This window comes from Pangasianodon hypophthalmus, chromosome 10 (assembly GCF_027358585.1).
Source record: "Pangasianodon hypophthalmus isolate fPanHyp1 chromosome 10, fPanHyp1.pri, whole genome shotgun sequence".
NCBI classification, from domain to species: domain Eukaryota; kingdom Metazoa; phylum Chordata; class Actinopteri; order Siluriformes; family Pangasiidae; genus Pangasianodon; species Pangasianodon hypophthalmus.
Window position 1 is genome coordinate 5,909,371 of NC_069719.1, and position 15,763 is coordinate 5,925,133.

The following is a 15,763-nucleotide window of genomic DNA, read 5'->3' on the forward strand; positions in this document are numbered from 1 at the left end:
CTACAGCAGTGCTGTGAGTGCTACTATGCTTTATCTGTAACATTTGGAAATGAGCAATGGAAAGTTATTTGTTTGTTTAGTGTGGTTTTCTTATTTTTATGTTCTATTTTTGTTTGCCTGATATAAGTCTATTAACCGTTGTCATTCAATATAGGAAAAGGGCTCTAAATAAATGCTTTTCTTTCATGACATTTTTTAAAATAATAGATACCATGTAGATCACCACTACAAGCCTGTAGCTTAATTTTTAGGAAGTGATTGCATCTCAGTATCTGTCAGAAAATTAGCAGGAAGATATTTTCCCTGGTATAGTTCATCCCTAATGTGTGTCTTGCAAGTGGGAAATCTATATATTCAGGAAGAGTTCAGTAACTGATCCTGTCTAGTGAGAGCAGAGAGCAGAAACTGACTCCTCTGGCCTCATGACTGTTGCCCTAGACTTCTTCACCTTCTGCATTCTCCGTCCTGTGATCTATTTCTTTCCTTCTCTCTCTCTCTCTCTCCCCCCTCCCTCCCACATTACTGTATGTAGATGATTCTTGCTTACAGGGCCCTTTTCTCTCGCTCTGTCATAACATGGTTTTCTTCAGCACTGCTCCAAAACAGAGGCTTTGTGTGCGTGTGTGTGTTTTCATAACTGCACAAATGCCATTATTGTGTGTCAGACGCTTTATATTAGTGCTCTGCTCTACCGTGGCATAAAACAATACATATCATTTCTGAAAATGTTTAATAATGTTTTGTTTGTAAAAAATGTTTTGTTTTTTTCATATCTTTTATAACTATATGCTTTTGCATATAGTGAACAGAAGGAGTGTACACAGCACATACAGTATATACATTACACACCGAGCGCTGATTGGCTAGAGTCAGTCACTGATCAGTGAGTGGTTGTACCTGTGCGGCGAGCTCTGATCAGTGGTGGTGATGATGTAAAAAAATATACAGTTCATGTGACTTATGTAAGTGTGTGTGTGTGATTTGCAGGAGTGGTTTGATGTGGAGGTTGAGGAGGATCTTCCTCTGGGTTTTGGGGATCTACATTGCTATTCCATTCGTCATCAAGCTCTGTCCTTCTATCCAGGCCAAGCTGGTCTTTTTAAACTTTGGTGAGTAATTACATTTATTTAGTCTTTCTAAACCAACAAATAGATGTAGTTAAATTTATTTACAATTAAAGTAACATTAATCATTAATATTTTCAGTAAGTAATTTCTAATCCTTGACAGATGGTGGTATTGCTTATTTCAGAAATGAATAGAAAGATAGAGAGGTGTAAGGTTAAACAGCTTGTGAAAGCTTGCGAATATTTACATTTTATTTACATTTACATATCTTTCAAATAAGAAAAATATTAGCAGCTTACCAAAAACAATTATGAGCTTACCAAAAGTGATTGTTGTAAGCTACAAATTAATTAGTGAAGGCAGCTTAAATAAGTGATTGATTTATATATGAGGAAAAAAATAACACAAGTTGTAGAATAGATTATAGTACCATTGATAAGAGCTCAATCACTGTAAAATGGAACTAAAACGGCTTTTATTTGAACTTGTTAATGACTAAAACAAGACAAAAATGCTTTATCTGTGTGCTTCTGCGTCTCCTTCAGGTGTAACCTGTTATAACAATTTTTTTAATAGTGTTATAATTATTTTTTAATATCATCCAGGCCTATGCCTACTTTACCTACATTCCAATCTTAGCTTGTTCATCTGCATTTACTCATTTGGCAGATGCTTTCGTCTAAAGCAGCTTACAGTTGAGCTGAAGGTTAAGGGCCTTGCAAAGCACGCAACAGTAGCAGGTTGGCGGTGCTGGGATTCAAACTCTCAACCTTCTGATCAGCAGTCCCTATACCGGTTGTATTTAAACTCATCTTTCTAAGGATTTCGACTAATTTCTCTGAGTTTTGAAACTAGTTTTGAAAGTGTTTTGTATTTTAACTGGTGGCATAGTGGCGTAGAGAGCAGTGTTGCCATCTCACAGCTCCAGGGTCCTGGATTCGATCCTGAGCTGGAGTTACTGTCAGTGCAGAGTTTCACATGTTCTCCCCAGGTCTGTGTGGACTTCTCAAAACCATTCAGGTAGGAGGATTGGCCACACTAAATTGCAAAAAACAGATTTTTTTTTTTTGGTCACATTGTACATTATATGTCTTTATTTTGTCACATGTTTAAATCCTTGATGCCGACATGGAGAGAACTTGCAGAGAATCTCCACGGGCAGAGTTCTTCTTGATCTCAAGAAAGAACCAGGGACCCTGGAGCTGTGAGATGGCAACAGTATCATCTACACCACCATGCTGCCCCTGTTTATGATTATGCTTCATTCATTCAAAAAAAAAAACAAACAAACAAAAAAAAACCTCATATACTTGATTGTATAAAGCAGTCAGTCTTGCTGATGAAGCCTAGGAAGTGAAACTGTGTGTGTGAGCGCTTGTCTGTACAGGAGGCCTAGAACATGTGACTATCACTTGACTAATTTGTCAATTTGACGCATGCAGTAATGAGGTTGAGGTCATGAGGATTTTAATTGTTGCCAAAACCTCATGAGTCTAAATGTCATTTCTCTTATCAGACCAAAAACGGAAGCTTTTGAGTAAAACCAAAAACCTGTAAACAAAACAGTGGAAATGTTAAAAGACTGTGAGAAAGTGGAACTAACATCCTATCTTTTTACATTACGCGTGTTGCCACAATGTTTAGCATTAATCTCTTTCTATCTTTTTTCAGTGAGGGTGCCGTATTTTATTGATCTTAAGAAGCCGCTTGATCAAGGCCTGAACCACACACACAACTTCTACCTTCAGCCAGAGGAAGGTGTTCATATTGGAGTGTGGTAAGAGCTTTGTCACGCACAAACTTTATCACATTGATTTCTTCATTTGTTTCATTCTGGTTTTTTTTTTCTCATTTCTTCTGGTGTGAGACCAGCAGTCTGTACGGGCTGTGTGGATATGAGAAGAAGAATCCAGACAGGACCTGAAGTACAGCTGTACACTATATTAGTTGTGGACAATGCAACAAAACACACTTGTATTGTGTTCTGCAAATAATCCGGTTTCTCTGAGTTTTCTGTGTGCTCTGATAAATGATTTAATCTTAAAGATTACATCTTTAAATAAATCTTTAAGATTACTTGATTCATTAGAATCATAAAGCTTTAACCATTACACCATTACATCTTGGCTAGGTATATTGTGATTGCAGTATGTGAAAATATATTTGCAATATAATTGCAGTGTGCTATTTTTGTCTATAACATGCAATATGTACAGATGACATCACTTTTTGCTGAAACTATATTGACCAATATCGATCTGACATCTTGCAAATGTGTGCAAAATGAGAGAGTTTAAAATTGAAGAAATGTAAGTCCAGTATAACATTGCTAAATATCCAGCTATTCACTGTTGTTATGGTAACTTAGGTGGCTGTTACTATTGCGTGACCTGCTTTCCATTGCTTTACCATACGTGTTTTTATGTTGCATCTCAAGCGGTTTAGTGATATTTCAGTGTGGATTTGTTAGAGTCTGATTTTTTTCTTCTGCCAACTGATGCAGCATTTTCTGCTGAAAACGACATGAAATCAATAGTACAAGTAGTAAAAACTGCAGTGTCATTTTTACCACCTGTTTACATATATATATGATGAGAACCTGCCAAAAAAGCTAAAAGTGATTGCAACAGTTCTTTTTCTGATAAACTGATGATAGTGAGCATATTTCACTATCATTGGGACAACACTCTTTTGATGACATCATCTTGTTGTGGATTTAACAAGAGCTGACAGAAACGCATATGGATTTACATTTGCATCTGGCGACTTTAGGGACACTTGCTTAAAATTTGTCAAAAGTGTAAGGAGGTATATCTTCTCTGTCTGTCTGTCTCTCTCTCTCTCTCTCTCTCTCTCTGTCTCTCTCTCAGGCACACAGTACCAGCCCTGCTGTGGAAGGAGGCACAGGGAAAAGAAGGAAACTGGTACGAAAGCAAACTCCAGTCCTCTCACCCTGTCATGCTCTATCTGCATGGCAATGCAGGGACCAGGTACACACACACACACACACACACACACACACACACACACACTATTCTAGTAAGGAGCTTCCACTGACACAACTGTTAATGCAGCTAATTAATGCTATACCTACACCTAAATCTAACACTAACCTTCATCTCAGTAACCAAAAGCAAACAAAAAAAAAAAGGGAAAAGCCAAATGTCCACACAAGGTCAAAATTTCAGCTATTCCTATTCTTGTGAGGGCATTGGGTCCTCACCAATACAAGCCTGACAGTTTGTCAGTATTATGTGTGTAATGTCTCACTTGGTTGCGGTTGTGTTTCAGAGGAGGAGATCACAGAGTGCAGCTCTATAAGGTAAAACGCCTTACACCACCACCTACATCTCAGTACCGTCAACCCTGTGTTGTGCTTGTTTTTACAACGTTTGGTAAACCTGAATGTAGCAGTTGCAGCTAACAAAACTCTGAAGTGTGTTTTTATGGTTGAATCTTTTTCTGGGATTTATTTGAGTCAGCAAAAATTGTCAGTGTGGTGGTTTGCTGCCTATTACATTTTAAGAAAGAACGGCCAAAAACCTATTGGAAAATCTGAGTTATTCTTGAGCCAATGTGCATTGTATTTGCATATTGTATATTGTATCTCTCCTGGATTTCTGATGACGTTTACAGTGTAGACCATTTCTGACAACCTTTTCGTGACAATTTAGTATTGAATTATAGGGAAAAAAATATGATTTTCAAAACATGGGTTGGGTGAATTTAAGGCTAGCCAAATTATTTAACCTTTATTTTTCTAATTAAATTCTCTGTAAAATGTTTATGAAATGTCTTAACACTAACCATCTCTCTCTGTTTGGTCTTTCAGGTCCTTAGTTCATTAGGCTACCATGTAGTCACATTTGATTATAGAGGTAAGTAGCTTTCTTTTCTTTTTCTGTAAACCTTGTCTAAAATTAAATTTATTCTACAATGTAAGTAAATGTGTAAAATTAAACAATGATTATAGTGAGAGAGCCTACGAACCTGTACAGAGACCTTGGTTATGAGTCCATTATTATGCAGTTATTTTGTTTTATGTATTTCTTTTATGTATGTGGCGATGTGTAAACGTGTGTGTGTGTGTGTGTATATCAGGTTGGGGTGATTCAGAAGGCAGCCCTTCTGAGGGAGGGATGACTCAGGATGCTCTCTTCCTCTACCAGTGGCTGAAACAGAGGATCGGCAACAAGCCGCTCTACATCTGGGGCCACTCTTTGGGAACCGGGTGGGTCTAGCTCTCCTGTTAAAGAATCAAATCGTGGCTGCAGATCACACCCTAATTTACATTTACACCATTTAGAAGATTCCTTTATCCAGAGCAACTTACAGATGAGCTTCATAGTCTCCATCAGAAATATATCCCTGTGCTAGTATAAACAGATCAGGATCTAAGAATACAGTTAAGCTGAAACCCTGTTGGAGAAGAAGTTACTATAGCAATGAAACAAAGAAAATGGATTTAATGCTCAGTTAATTGCTTAGTAAAGTGGTTGTTCAGTCTCTGTTTGAAGACAGCCAGGGGAGGTTTATTTCATCACCTGAGTGACAGGACAGAGACATTGAAGGGTTTTTTTTACACTCTGCTACTGGAGATTGTGTTCAGATTTTAGGTTTCAGAGAGTGTCCTATGGACCTTAATTATATGGTATGGCAAAGTGCTCTAAAATAACTGGGTTACTAAAGTTCTTTCTTATGAATATACTAAAAATGATGGTGTCCAAGAAAATTGCCATCAGTTAATACAAGCACTAATTATTTTAACATTACTCATGGTTTATTCATTCTTAAGTTCATTGTTAATGCTAATAATGCTGTTTTAATAGTAGCTGAAAGAATCTTAGTGTTAAGGCTTTAAGTAGCAGTTATCGATGCCCCTTGTAGGGTTTTTTTTTTTTTTGTGCAAGTCGTATGCTTTCATTTCTTGTTAGCTATAGTAGCCTCATAGTTCCTTTGTAAAAGTAAGACCCTAATGTCAGCTTCAGACACTAAACATGTCTCAACTAATCAATTACATTTCATACAGGGAGAATTGGTGGATATTACAGTACAAAAATGTACATAAAGGTTTAGAAGGAAGCATAATAGTAGGAGAAGGGTGAGAGCGAGCGTGTAACTGAGTGTGTGTTTTCATTTCTGCTTTTCCAGAGTGGCCACTAACTTAGCCAGGCGTCTGTGTGACAGAGGTAAGTGTGTACATATGTGATAAAACTAACTGTAACACAGTCTAAAGGCTGTTTGACTGCATGGTGAAAATGGCAGATTATTTTGTGAACTGTTGACTCTCCAGGTCTCAGACTGGAGTGTAATGGATATTCTGGTTAAATATATTAATTTGGCTGAGAGTTAATGAAGGTTTACCATTTAGCATAGTTCATTTGGCGTGTTTAATGTTTGTTTTCATATTCGGCAGGTCAGACAATTCCTTAAATTTGCAAGAAGGAAAGCTACCCTTTATGCAAAGATAGCAATTGTAAGATGAATTATGGATGTGTACCTCTAATTTTATACATGTCTATTGTAGTCCTACTGTTTTATATTACGTTATGGAACTGTCTACAGACAATAAAGTAATTTACTAATGCATATACACTCACACGCACAAAGGGTGCGATGGTTTATTCTTGGTGTGGAAGAGTAATGGTTTCATTCTAAAGCCGCGCTCACCTGCTGTGTTTACAGGAACACCACCTGACGCTGTTATCCTGGAGTCTCCTTTTACCAACATCAGGGAGGAGGCCAAGAGCCATCCCTTCTCCATGGTGAGCCCACTGCATACATTGTGTGCATGCATGTACAAGAGGGTGCAAGAAAGATAGCCATGTATAAATACTCAAAGGCCATCTACACATGTCTGAACTATACTGTTTGAATTTAAAATCCACATTTGGTCCCATGTCCTACATCCTACAACCTTTGTCTAGAAAACCATGCATTACCAAAACCTTCATCCAAGTAGCTGGTCATGAGACAAAAAAATAGTAGCATGTGACTATTTTGTTCTGCTTAATTGCGTAATTATAGTGCTTAGATAGATCCCTGAAGAAATGTATAATCTATCTGAGACATTATTATTATTATACTATATTTGTGTATATGAGAGAAGGAAATTGTATTGGGATTGTAATTGGCTTTTCATGTATAATGTTGTAGGTTTACAGATATCTGCCAGGCTTTGACTGGTTCTTTTTGGACTCCATCACTGCCAATGACATCCAGTTTCCCAGCGATGAGAAGTAAGTGTTTGTGCGTGTTTCCGTATGTCTCACAGTCTGTTTCTCACTTTATTGTAATTAATAAAAGCTGGAATCTCTTGTATCTTGTTAACAAGTCATTTTTATCACTCTGTTTGCCTCACAGATTTTCACAGCTTGTAACTCTTAATAGGGAACCACATTATTAGGTCATCCCAAAATCTTCTAACTCTTGACTGCGTTACTGATAAAAAAGCCCCAGCAGCACACAAAGACTTCACATTGCTTAGGAAGATATTTCATTTTCATATATATGTAAATAACACTGATCACAGCAAGTAGCCTGAGAGAGAGAGTTGTAAATATTTCTCAGTCAAATATTGATTGAATTGCTTGTGCTAAAGAACAGTGAGAATATTGAAAGGTTGAAATCCACTGCGTTAGATAGCGAAACAACTTTATATAGCTCATATTTCTGCCCAGGGTGCTGTTTATTAATGTAAGTGTAGCTGACTAATACTGGCTTTTGCATCACTGACCGCTGTTATTTATAGACTGTGTAATGTTCTGCATTAAGAGCAGGCGAGCTGACTCATAGTCTAACACAGAACACACACACAGTTCTGCAAAACACAGCTTTTGCAAAGGCGTTGCAGCAGAAATATGAGCATTTTGTTGCCATGCAACAGTGTGGTGGTATATACAGGTTTGACAGTGTAAGAATAGAATAGTGCAGGCTGAGAAACCTGTACACAAATGCTCACTCTGTATTTATACCTCCTCGCTTCATACTTACTCCATCCTTTTACACCTGTACAAGTCTCACACTGCTATGATATTCAGTACTCCTATTTTGTTAAGCTTGCAATAATGCAGTAAATTTAATATTTAAATTTAAATGGTAAAAATATGAAACTCTGATTATTGTTCTCTGTTAGTTATTCATGTATTATTAGCCTGTTCCTGTTGAGGATAAAAGTGATCAACATCACTTTTGGCACATATTTGCATGAAAATGTCATGTCATCACCAGTTTGGTGGAAAACACTAAATATATTAGTGTAAACGTCCCTGTCATGGTGGGCGTAAAATATATAAAGGGGGAAGTGGCAGCTCAGTGGGTAAGACGGACTTCTGATCAGAAGGTTGAGAGATCAAATCCCAGCACTGCCAAGCTTCCACTGCTGGGGCCCTTGAGCAAGGCCCTTAACCCTCAACTGCTCAGTTGTATAAATGAGATAATAGTAAGTCACTCTGGATAAGGGCAGCTACCAAATGCCATAAATATAAATAAAAAAATGGATGGATAAAATAGTACCAGATATATATATAATTTGTCATGACTGTTATTTTTAAATTGGTTTGAGACCATTTTCTTCTAAACAGTCTGAACAGTGCATGACCTTTTCTGTTCAATAAGCAAATTTATACTGATGTTTTTTTTTTTTACTCTAGTGTGAATCATATGTCCTGTCCAGTCCTGATCCTCCATGCTGAGGACGATCCTGTCGTCCCTTTCCACTTAGGAAAACAGGTGAGAGAGTCATTCTTACATGGTTTTATTTTCACACCTTTCACACACGTGATCCAGTAAATCAGCATCCTGAATAACAGAGCTGGGCTATTTATTATCGTGTTGTTACATTCTTATGGAGTGGAATGATGTGTGTGTGTGTTCTCAATAGTCCATATCTAACTTATCTTTGTTTACTGCTCTACTGAGATGCTTCCTGCTCCATGCTTCCTCCCTCTAATGACTTTTTTCCTCTCTTCCTCTCCTTCAGCTGTACAATATAGCAGCTCAGTCTAAGAGCCTGAATGGACACAAAGTGCAGTTTATTCCGTTTCCCAGCACTCAGGGCTACAGGCACAAGTTCATCTACCGCAGTCCCCAGCTGCCTCACATACTCAGGTAAACGAGAGAGACCGAGAGAATTTAGCAATAACTGACAAGAGTTATGAAGGTGTATAGGGTGATGGCTGGAATGAAGGAAGCTGGTGATGGATGGAGGGATGAGTGGAAAGAATGATGTGGATGGATGGATGCATTAAAGGTATTTATAGACAGATGGATGAATAGATAGAACGAATGAAGGTGTTAATGTATGGATGGCTGGATGGATGGCAAGAATGAAGGTGTTTATGGATGGAATGAAGGCGATGGATAGATAGAATGAAGGTGATGACAAAAGAAATGTTACCATCTCTCTGTCTCTCTCTCTCTCTCTCTAGTGATTTTCTCAGCACAACTCATCCACACGTATAGCTGCAAGCGCTACCGGATTGGCCTCTTTTTCCCTCTCTCACACACACTCCCTCCTGTGTCTGCACTGTGCAGGTACACACAGGCACATACACACAGGCGCGCACATACACACAGGCGCGCACACACACACAGGCGCACACACACAGGCACACACACAGGCACACACACCTCCTGTGCATTCCATACTTCACTAAATCACCTGAAGAGCAGAGAACAGCAAGTGAGAGGATGAGAGGAAGAGAAATTGAGGAAAGGCAGCTTGAGCACAACATATGCAAAGAAATATGCAAACCTGCACTGAACAGAAACTGGATATTTGTAAGAGACGCACTGCACAATAGTGTATAAGACAGTGAGAAAGCATGTGATGTATTTTATGAAGATGTCATTCCCCTCTGCAGCAGCTGCTACTCTACTGAGATAATCACAAGTAGAGCTTACTGGACCTTTTATCCATTTGGTGTGAACTTTAATCATGTAAGATTTAAAGTGAATTAAAGTTGTTTTTTTTTTTGTTTTGTTTTTTTTTGATAGTTCTAAAATGGCTGTTTTTCAACAAAATCACCATGATGCATAATTTTGAAAAAAGATTCAGAAATTAATTTTTTAAAATCAACCTCCTTAATTCATTCTTTTCCAGATTGCTTGTGATGACAATCTCAAAATTTGAAAATGTTCAACTCATCTTTGAATTTAGTTTCAGTTTATAATAACAGTGACACATAGTTAAAGGTCATAACCAACTTTCAGTCTTCTTTCCTCCCATTCACCAACGTTTCTCTGATTATACAGGTCTGATTTTTTTTTTTTATATAATCTCCCTTCACACATTCCAGACATTCAGTAATATGTCTGAGGTTACTAAAATTTTGATCTTTATTTTTTCTAAAATGAGATTATTTCAACTCCTATAATTAACTTACAAATACGTAAACTTGTGTAACTGCATCTGAAGATTTACTGGACAGAATTACGAGAACCTGCAAAGACTTCATGAATATTTAAGCCAATAATATTAATATTTACCAAAATATCAAATATGTCTATAGATGTATAAATCTGTTGGGTCAGTTAATGGGGATTATTTAATTACCTGCTCCCAGGGTTTGCAAAAAATACTAGAGTAGTGATACATTATTATCACAATATTTGAGTAATCACGTGGCTTAAAATTAGCACTATACAGATATATAACAGAGTTGCACTTTACATAAATAACTACACAAATAGTCCCCTGATGGCCATCAGATGTTTTTTTAACGTAAACATTAATACACGTTTTTCTGTTATTACAAGTCTATGTATTTCATTAGCTAGCTGTAAGGTGAAGCTACTACATCCACGCAGAAAGCAATACACTCGCTTTACTGAGCTCGTTTTAACCAATCAACGTCTCATGGACTGTGGAGCAATAATGTACTGTACTGGTTTATCATGACAGTAATATCCTGAATGTGGGTGTTAAATAGTATTCATTATGAGCCGTAGGTCAACACAACATTCTGAATGTAGGCTCATAGTGTATGTGTGTGTACAAATTGTAAAAGCAATGAGAAAGCTAATCATATTGGAGACATTTGAAATCTGGATTAGACAGAGATGCATGTTCGTGGTCTAATCCATGTATCAAGAGGCTTTGGGATTTAAACATTCCAGGCCAATTACAATGAGCAATGATGTTGGGGTTTTAAAAAGTATTTAATTTATGTAAGTGGATCATTAGGGGTTAGCTAACATGCTATCATTACATTTGCTGACTTCCTGTAAGCTTTGATTTGTTTCGCAGCTTTAGCTTTTCTGTACGAGTAGATATCATTAAAGACCTGCTATGCACTTCCACTTTAGAAGTTACTTAAAAGTTACATAACAATGTAGGCTAAAAGACTGAAGTAGAACATGAACGGGACCGTATGAAGTTTATATATATATGTATGTAGGGAAGTGTGTGTGTGCATGTTAGCTTTAGCATTACTAGCCTCTGAGTCATTTTTTTCCACTGAGTGTGCCCTAGCCTAGGTCCATGTCCCCTACACATTACATGTGCATCCCAAAAGCTAGAGTTCCTATTACTGTAACTAGCTCATGACCTGCTTGCTAACAGGCTAATTAGTAGCTAACAAGAGAAAACAACACACAAGTCCCTAAAGAAACATGACCCGTTGCTTTTATGCTGCATAAACATATCTAGCATTCTGCTTTATTTTATTCCACAAACATTTGTGTTAAAACTGATGCTTTCTCACAATGCATCATGGGAATGCACAGTCTCTTAGCCACACAGACCATATCACATGAACCATTAAAAACTGGCAAGTTAAATGAATTTTGTGGATTCTTGCATTCTGAATATTTCTCAGTGTCTGATTATCTAGTTGGACTCTAGCTCCCTGTGTCTGTTTTTTTTTTTCTTCCCTAAGTGAGTGACCAAAGCCTTGAAAAAATTCAACCGAACCTCTTTTTTTTTTTTTTTTTTTTAAACTTTGTTTGGTATCAGATGCATGTTAAACTCTTCATAAAACAGTACTAACAAACACAATTAGTTATTACAAGGTCTGAATAAATTCTTATTTTCCTGTAATTTGTATTAACAGTATGTCCAGAAAGACTGAGCTACTGAGCTCTCTGCTCAAATTCCCTTCAGCTGCCTTTGTCAAAGACCAAACATGAAATTTGAGCATATTTTCAGTCTGTTTTAAATACTTTTATGAAATGTCTTATTTAAACTGTTACTACTTTTTTTTTTTTTTGCAAAGTATCATATGTGGTTTACAGTTTTTGTTTTGTTTTTAAGCTGCTAAACCTTACTGTACTACTGGACACATAAACAAGACTATGTACAGTCTATCTGTTTGTACATAATAAAGGACTGAACTCACAACTGACTGGATTTTTCACTGCAGCTGCAGATTTTCTGTTGGAAAACTGAAGCATATTTTAAAATTGATTGATTAAGGACTTATAATACAGGGTGTCCCAAAAGTCTCCATACTGTACATGGGGGAAATTAACACTTCTTGGCAAAATGTTTTCCAAAATGTTTCATACTTAGTTTATATTATATATTTTTTCAGATAGCCTTTAAGAACTCCTTTGACGAAAGAAGAACGTAATGAAATCATTCTCATGGCTGGACTTTATCATTGGTTTTGATGGACTTTTTTAAAAGCAAAAGCCATTCAAAAGTGTGTGTTACAGTGATTTTACCATGGGTAAGGGAGAGAAATATCCTACACCTTTACCCATGATAAACTCACTGTAACTTGCACCCCCTTGTGTTTTTTTTTGCTTTAATATAAGCTGATTAGAGCGCTGAAGCATGGATGAACACAGTGAGAGTCCACATTGACAGGTTTTACAGGTTTTACTCCAGATTTAAAGTGAACACACTGCCACGCCTAAAATAGACTTATGTTGTGCACTGTGAACTAATAAGAAGAATAATACAATATTAACATAAAGTAATATTAAATTATAGTTAGAAAAATACACCAAGACCTAAGGATTTTCTAGAATTTCTTCATCCTTATAGGAACAGTTGCTGTTTTAATGGCCAAGTAACTGAAATAAGTGAAATAATAACTGAAAAAATCACTGAACACCAGAAAGAGGCACAGATGCGCCTTCACTTTTAGCCTCATTAAGAAATCCAGAGTCTATAATTATGAAAATAGGAAACGCCCCCTTACACCTGCCCACCCCTGCACTTGCAACCTGATTGGCTCTTTTTTATTATGACTATATATAATATACAATAACAATATATATACACAATATATATATATATACAATAACTCTTACTGACTATGTGTTTAATGCTAATTTAGATTTTAAAAATCTCTGTCCACTACATCTGTATCCTGTGTGTTAACCATGGACACGTAGTATCACATTTCCCTGTTCTGTGAGAGGAAAAAAGTGCACTTATACCATCTGTGGACATTTATACAAAACACATTCTTATTTTTGTCCAATCTCTAGCTCAAAGTAAGCAGCGCATGAAACCATGAAACCTTCAGAAATGTATACATAACAACTCCATAAGAGTAGCTTTGCTAAGACTTTCTCTGATCTGAACATCTAACATCTGTTTTCAATGCTAAATTAAATATTATATTACCAAGTATTGCTGTTAACAGACATTTACATTTATGGCATTTGGCAGACGCCCTTATCCAGAGCGACTTACAATTATCTCATTTATACAACTGAGCAGTTGAGGGTTAAGGGCCTTGCACAAGGGCCCAGGAGTGGAAGCTTGGTGGTGCTGGGATTTGATCTCTCAACCTTCTGATCAGGAGTCCAACATCTTAACCACTGAGACTACATTATGCAGGGGAACATTGTGCAGGAGAAGGACTGTTTACAGGACTGTTTACAGGACTGTTTACAGCAGCAATTATTAATAATAAATGGATTTTATCATTGTTTTTATCACCGTTTTATAAAAGCAGTGAGCCACGAGAGGCTGTGTTGCAGTGATTTTATCATGGAACCTAAAGGCAATCTGCCTCAAGTTAGTGTATCAGCAATTACTGGGTACATTAATGATTGCCATTAGTGCCTGATGTAGCTTACTGCTAATATGGATCACGTCATGCTTTTAGAAATAGCAATAGAGTGATGGTAATGGTGGCTGAAATGGAAGAAATAGCCCTTGTTTTTTGTTTGTCCTGCCTGGAGTTTGAACCAAATATAATACCCATTCACTTACATTCAGTGTGTGAGACGGGAGTACACACTGAATGGGACACCAGTCCATTTCAGAGCACACGTTCACACAGGGACAATTTAGAGCAACCAATCCGCCTACTGGCATGTTTTTGAGGTGGGAGGAAACCAGCGAACCCAGAGGAAATCCGTGTGGAGAGAGGGAGGACATGTGCCAAGACTCTACACAAACAGTAACCTGAGGATCAAACCCAGGAGCTGCGAGGCAGCAACGCTACCCGCTGCATCAGTGTATCTAGTGTTGCTTCAACTGTGCGTCTTTTCAACATAACTGCAGCTTTGATTTCAAAACATGTCCAAGAGAAATGGTATGCACCTGCTGGAGGTTTGACTGTTATCCAGTAGCACCGGTTGCTAAGCAGTGATTCGAGGAGCAAGAAAAGAAGGCAGGGCTCAAGAAACTACATGTGAAATTGTTTTTTTTGTTTTGTTTTGTTTTGTTTTGTTTAATTGAGGTCTTCTGTAGACAGGGACTTTTTCTAGTGTACAATCTTTCAGTGCCCCTGTTATGATCACATACTTTATGACTATAATCTAAATAATAGGCACATTTGGTATATATGTAGCATTACATAGTTGTTTGTTGTTGCAATTTTCATTCTTCAGTTTTCTAGAGAGCACAAACCCATGACACTGTGTTAAAATTTTGTATAGTATTGTATTAACAGCATTAGTAAGACATTTAGATTTAGTTTGATTGTTTTGAGGTTTGGATTAAACTCTTCAAAAAAAAAAGAGAGAGATAAATAGCATGGCTGAAGAGTTTTTAAATCTAATTTTAAAAAATAGATTCATCATATTAAAGTATTGTTCATTCCACCAGAGGGCGTTTAAACCTCTCAACATCTCCCTGAGAGTAAACACACTTTCACATACACACACCACTCAAGAAGAGCTCTTTCTCACACTCATTCACACTCACTCACACACGCGAAGGTGCAAAGTGCTTGCAGCTATTTAATGAGGCTCTGCTTGCATAGAGCATAAGTGCAAACAAATAAATGATCATTTGTCATCTGGTGCAATGAAAAAAAAAACAAAAACATTCTTTTAGTGATAAGAAAAAGAATTGCTCTTTTTCATTCTTGTTTAGCTTTCTAGGCCCAGAATACCACTGAGCCTGAAACAGACCTCATTGAATAAAGTTTCATAATATTCATAATATTCATTAACATTATGTATAAATTAACAATCATAAACAAAAAAAAAAACTTTGTGAGCTCTGCCTTTTGTAGCACCAATAAAGGAGGAGAGAAGAGTTTGTATGAGTGATGAATCTTGATAGAAAAAAAACCAGAAAAATATAAGAAATAATGAAAAGAGCAAGAAGAAAGAAAGAAAAAAAGAAAGATTGACTATGCAAAGACACTGCTTCCCATTAACAGAATATGAGATGAGGTCAGAGGTCAGCAGTGTAGTGGCATAATGTCTCAGTTCTATTCTTCACAAGTTTTAGACCCGGGTTCTAAAGTTTTGCAGCCAGGGACCCCTTCAACTTGCAGATA

At 37.0% G+C, this 15,763-nt stretch overlaps 1 protein-coding gene across 2 annotated transcripts in view; it reads left to right on the forward strand.

Annotated features, from left to right (window-relative positions):
* Window positions 1-12,408, forward strand: part of abhd12 (abhydrolase domain containing 12, lysophospholipase) — a 29,019-nt gene extending 16,611 nt beyond the window's left edge. For both annotated transcript variants that reach the window (XM_026944250.3, XM_053237387.1), the window contains exons 3-14: window positions 988-1,109; window positions 2,739-2,844; window positions 3,938-4,057; window positions 4,359-4,389; window positions 4,900-4,945; window positions 5,169-5,298; window positions 6,219-6,256; window positions 6,753-6,832; window positions 7,224-7,306; window positions 8,720-8,798; window positions 9,049-9,176; window positions 9,497-12,408. In XM_026944250.3, the coding sequence (XP_026800051.3) occupies window positions 988-1,109; window positions 2,739-2,844; window positions 3,938-4,057; window positions 4,359-4,389; window positions 4,900-4,945; window positions 5,169-5,298; window positions 6,219-6,256; window positions 6,753-6,832; window positions 7,224-7,306; window positions 8,720-8,798; window positions 9,049-9,176; window positions 9,497-9,530 (997 nt within the window). In that variant the 3' untranslated portion in view covers window positions 9,531-12,408. The remainder of the gene's footprint in view (window positions 1-987; window positions 1,110-2,738; window positions 2,845-3,937; window positions 4,058-4,358; window positions 4,390-4,899; window positions 4,946-5,168; window positions 5,299-6,218; window positions 6,257-6,752; window positions 6,833-7,223; window positions 7,307-8,719; window positions 8,799-9,048; window positions 9,177-9,496) is intronic.
* The last annotated feature ends 3,355 nt before the right edge of the window (window positions 12,409-15,763 follow it).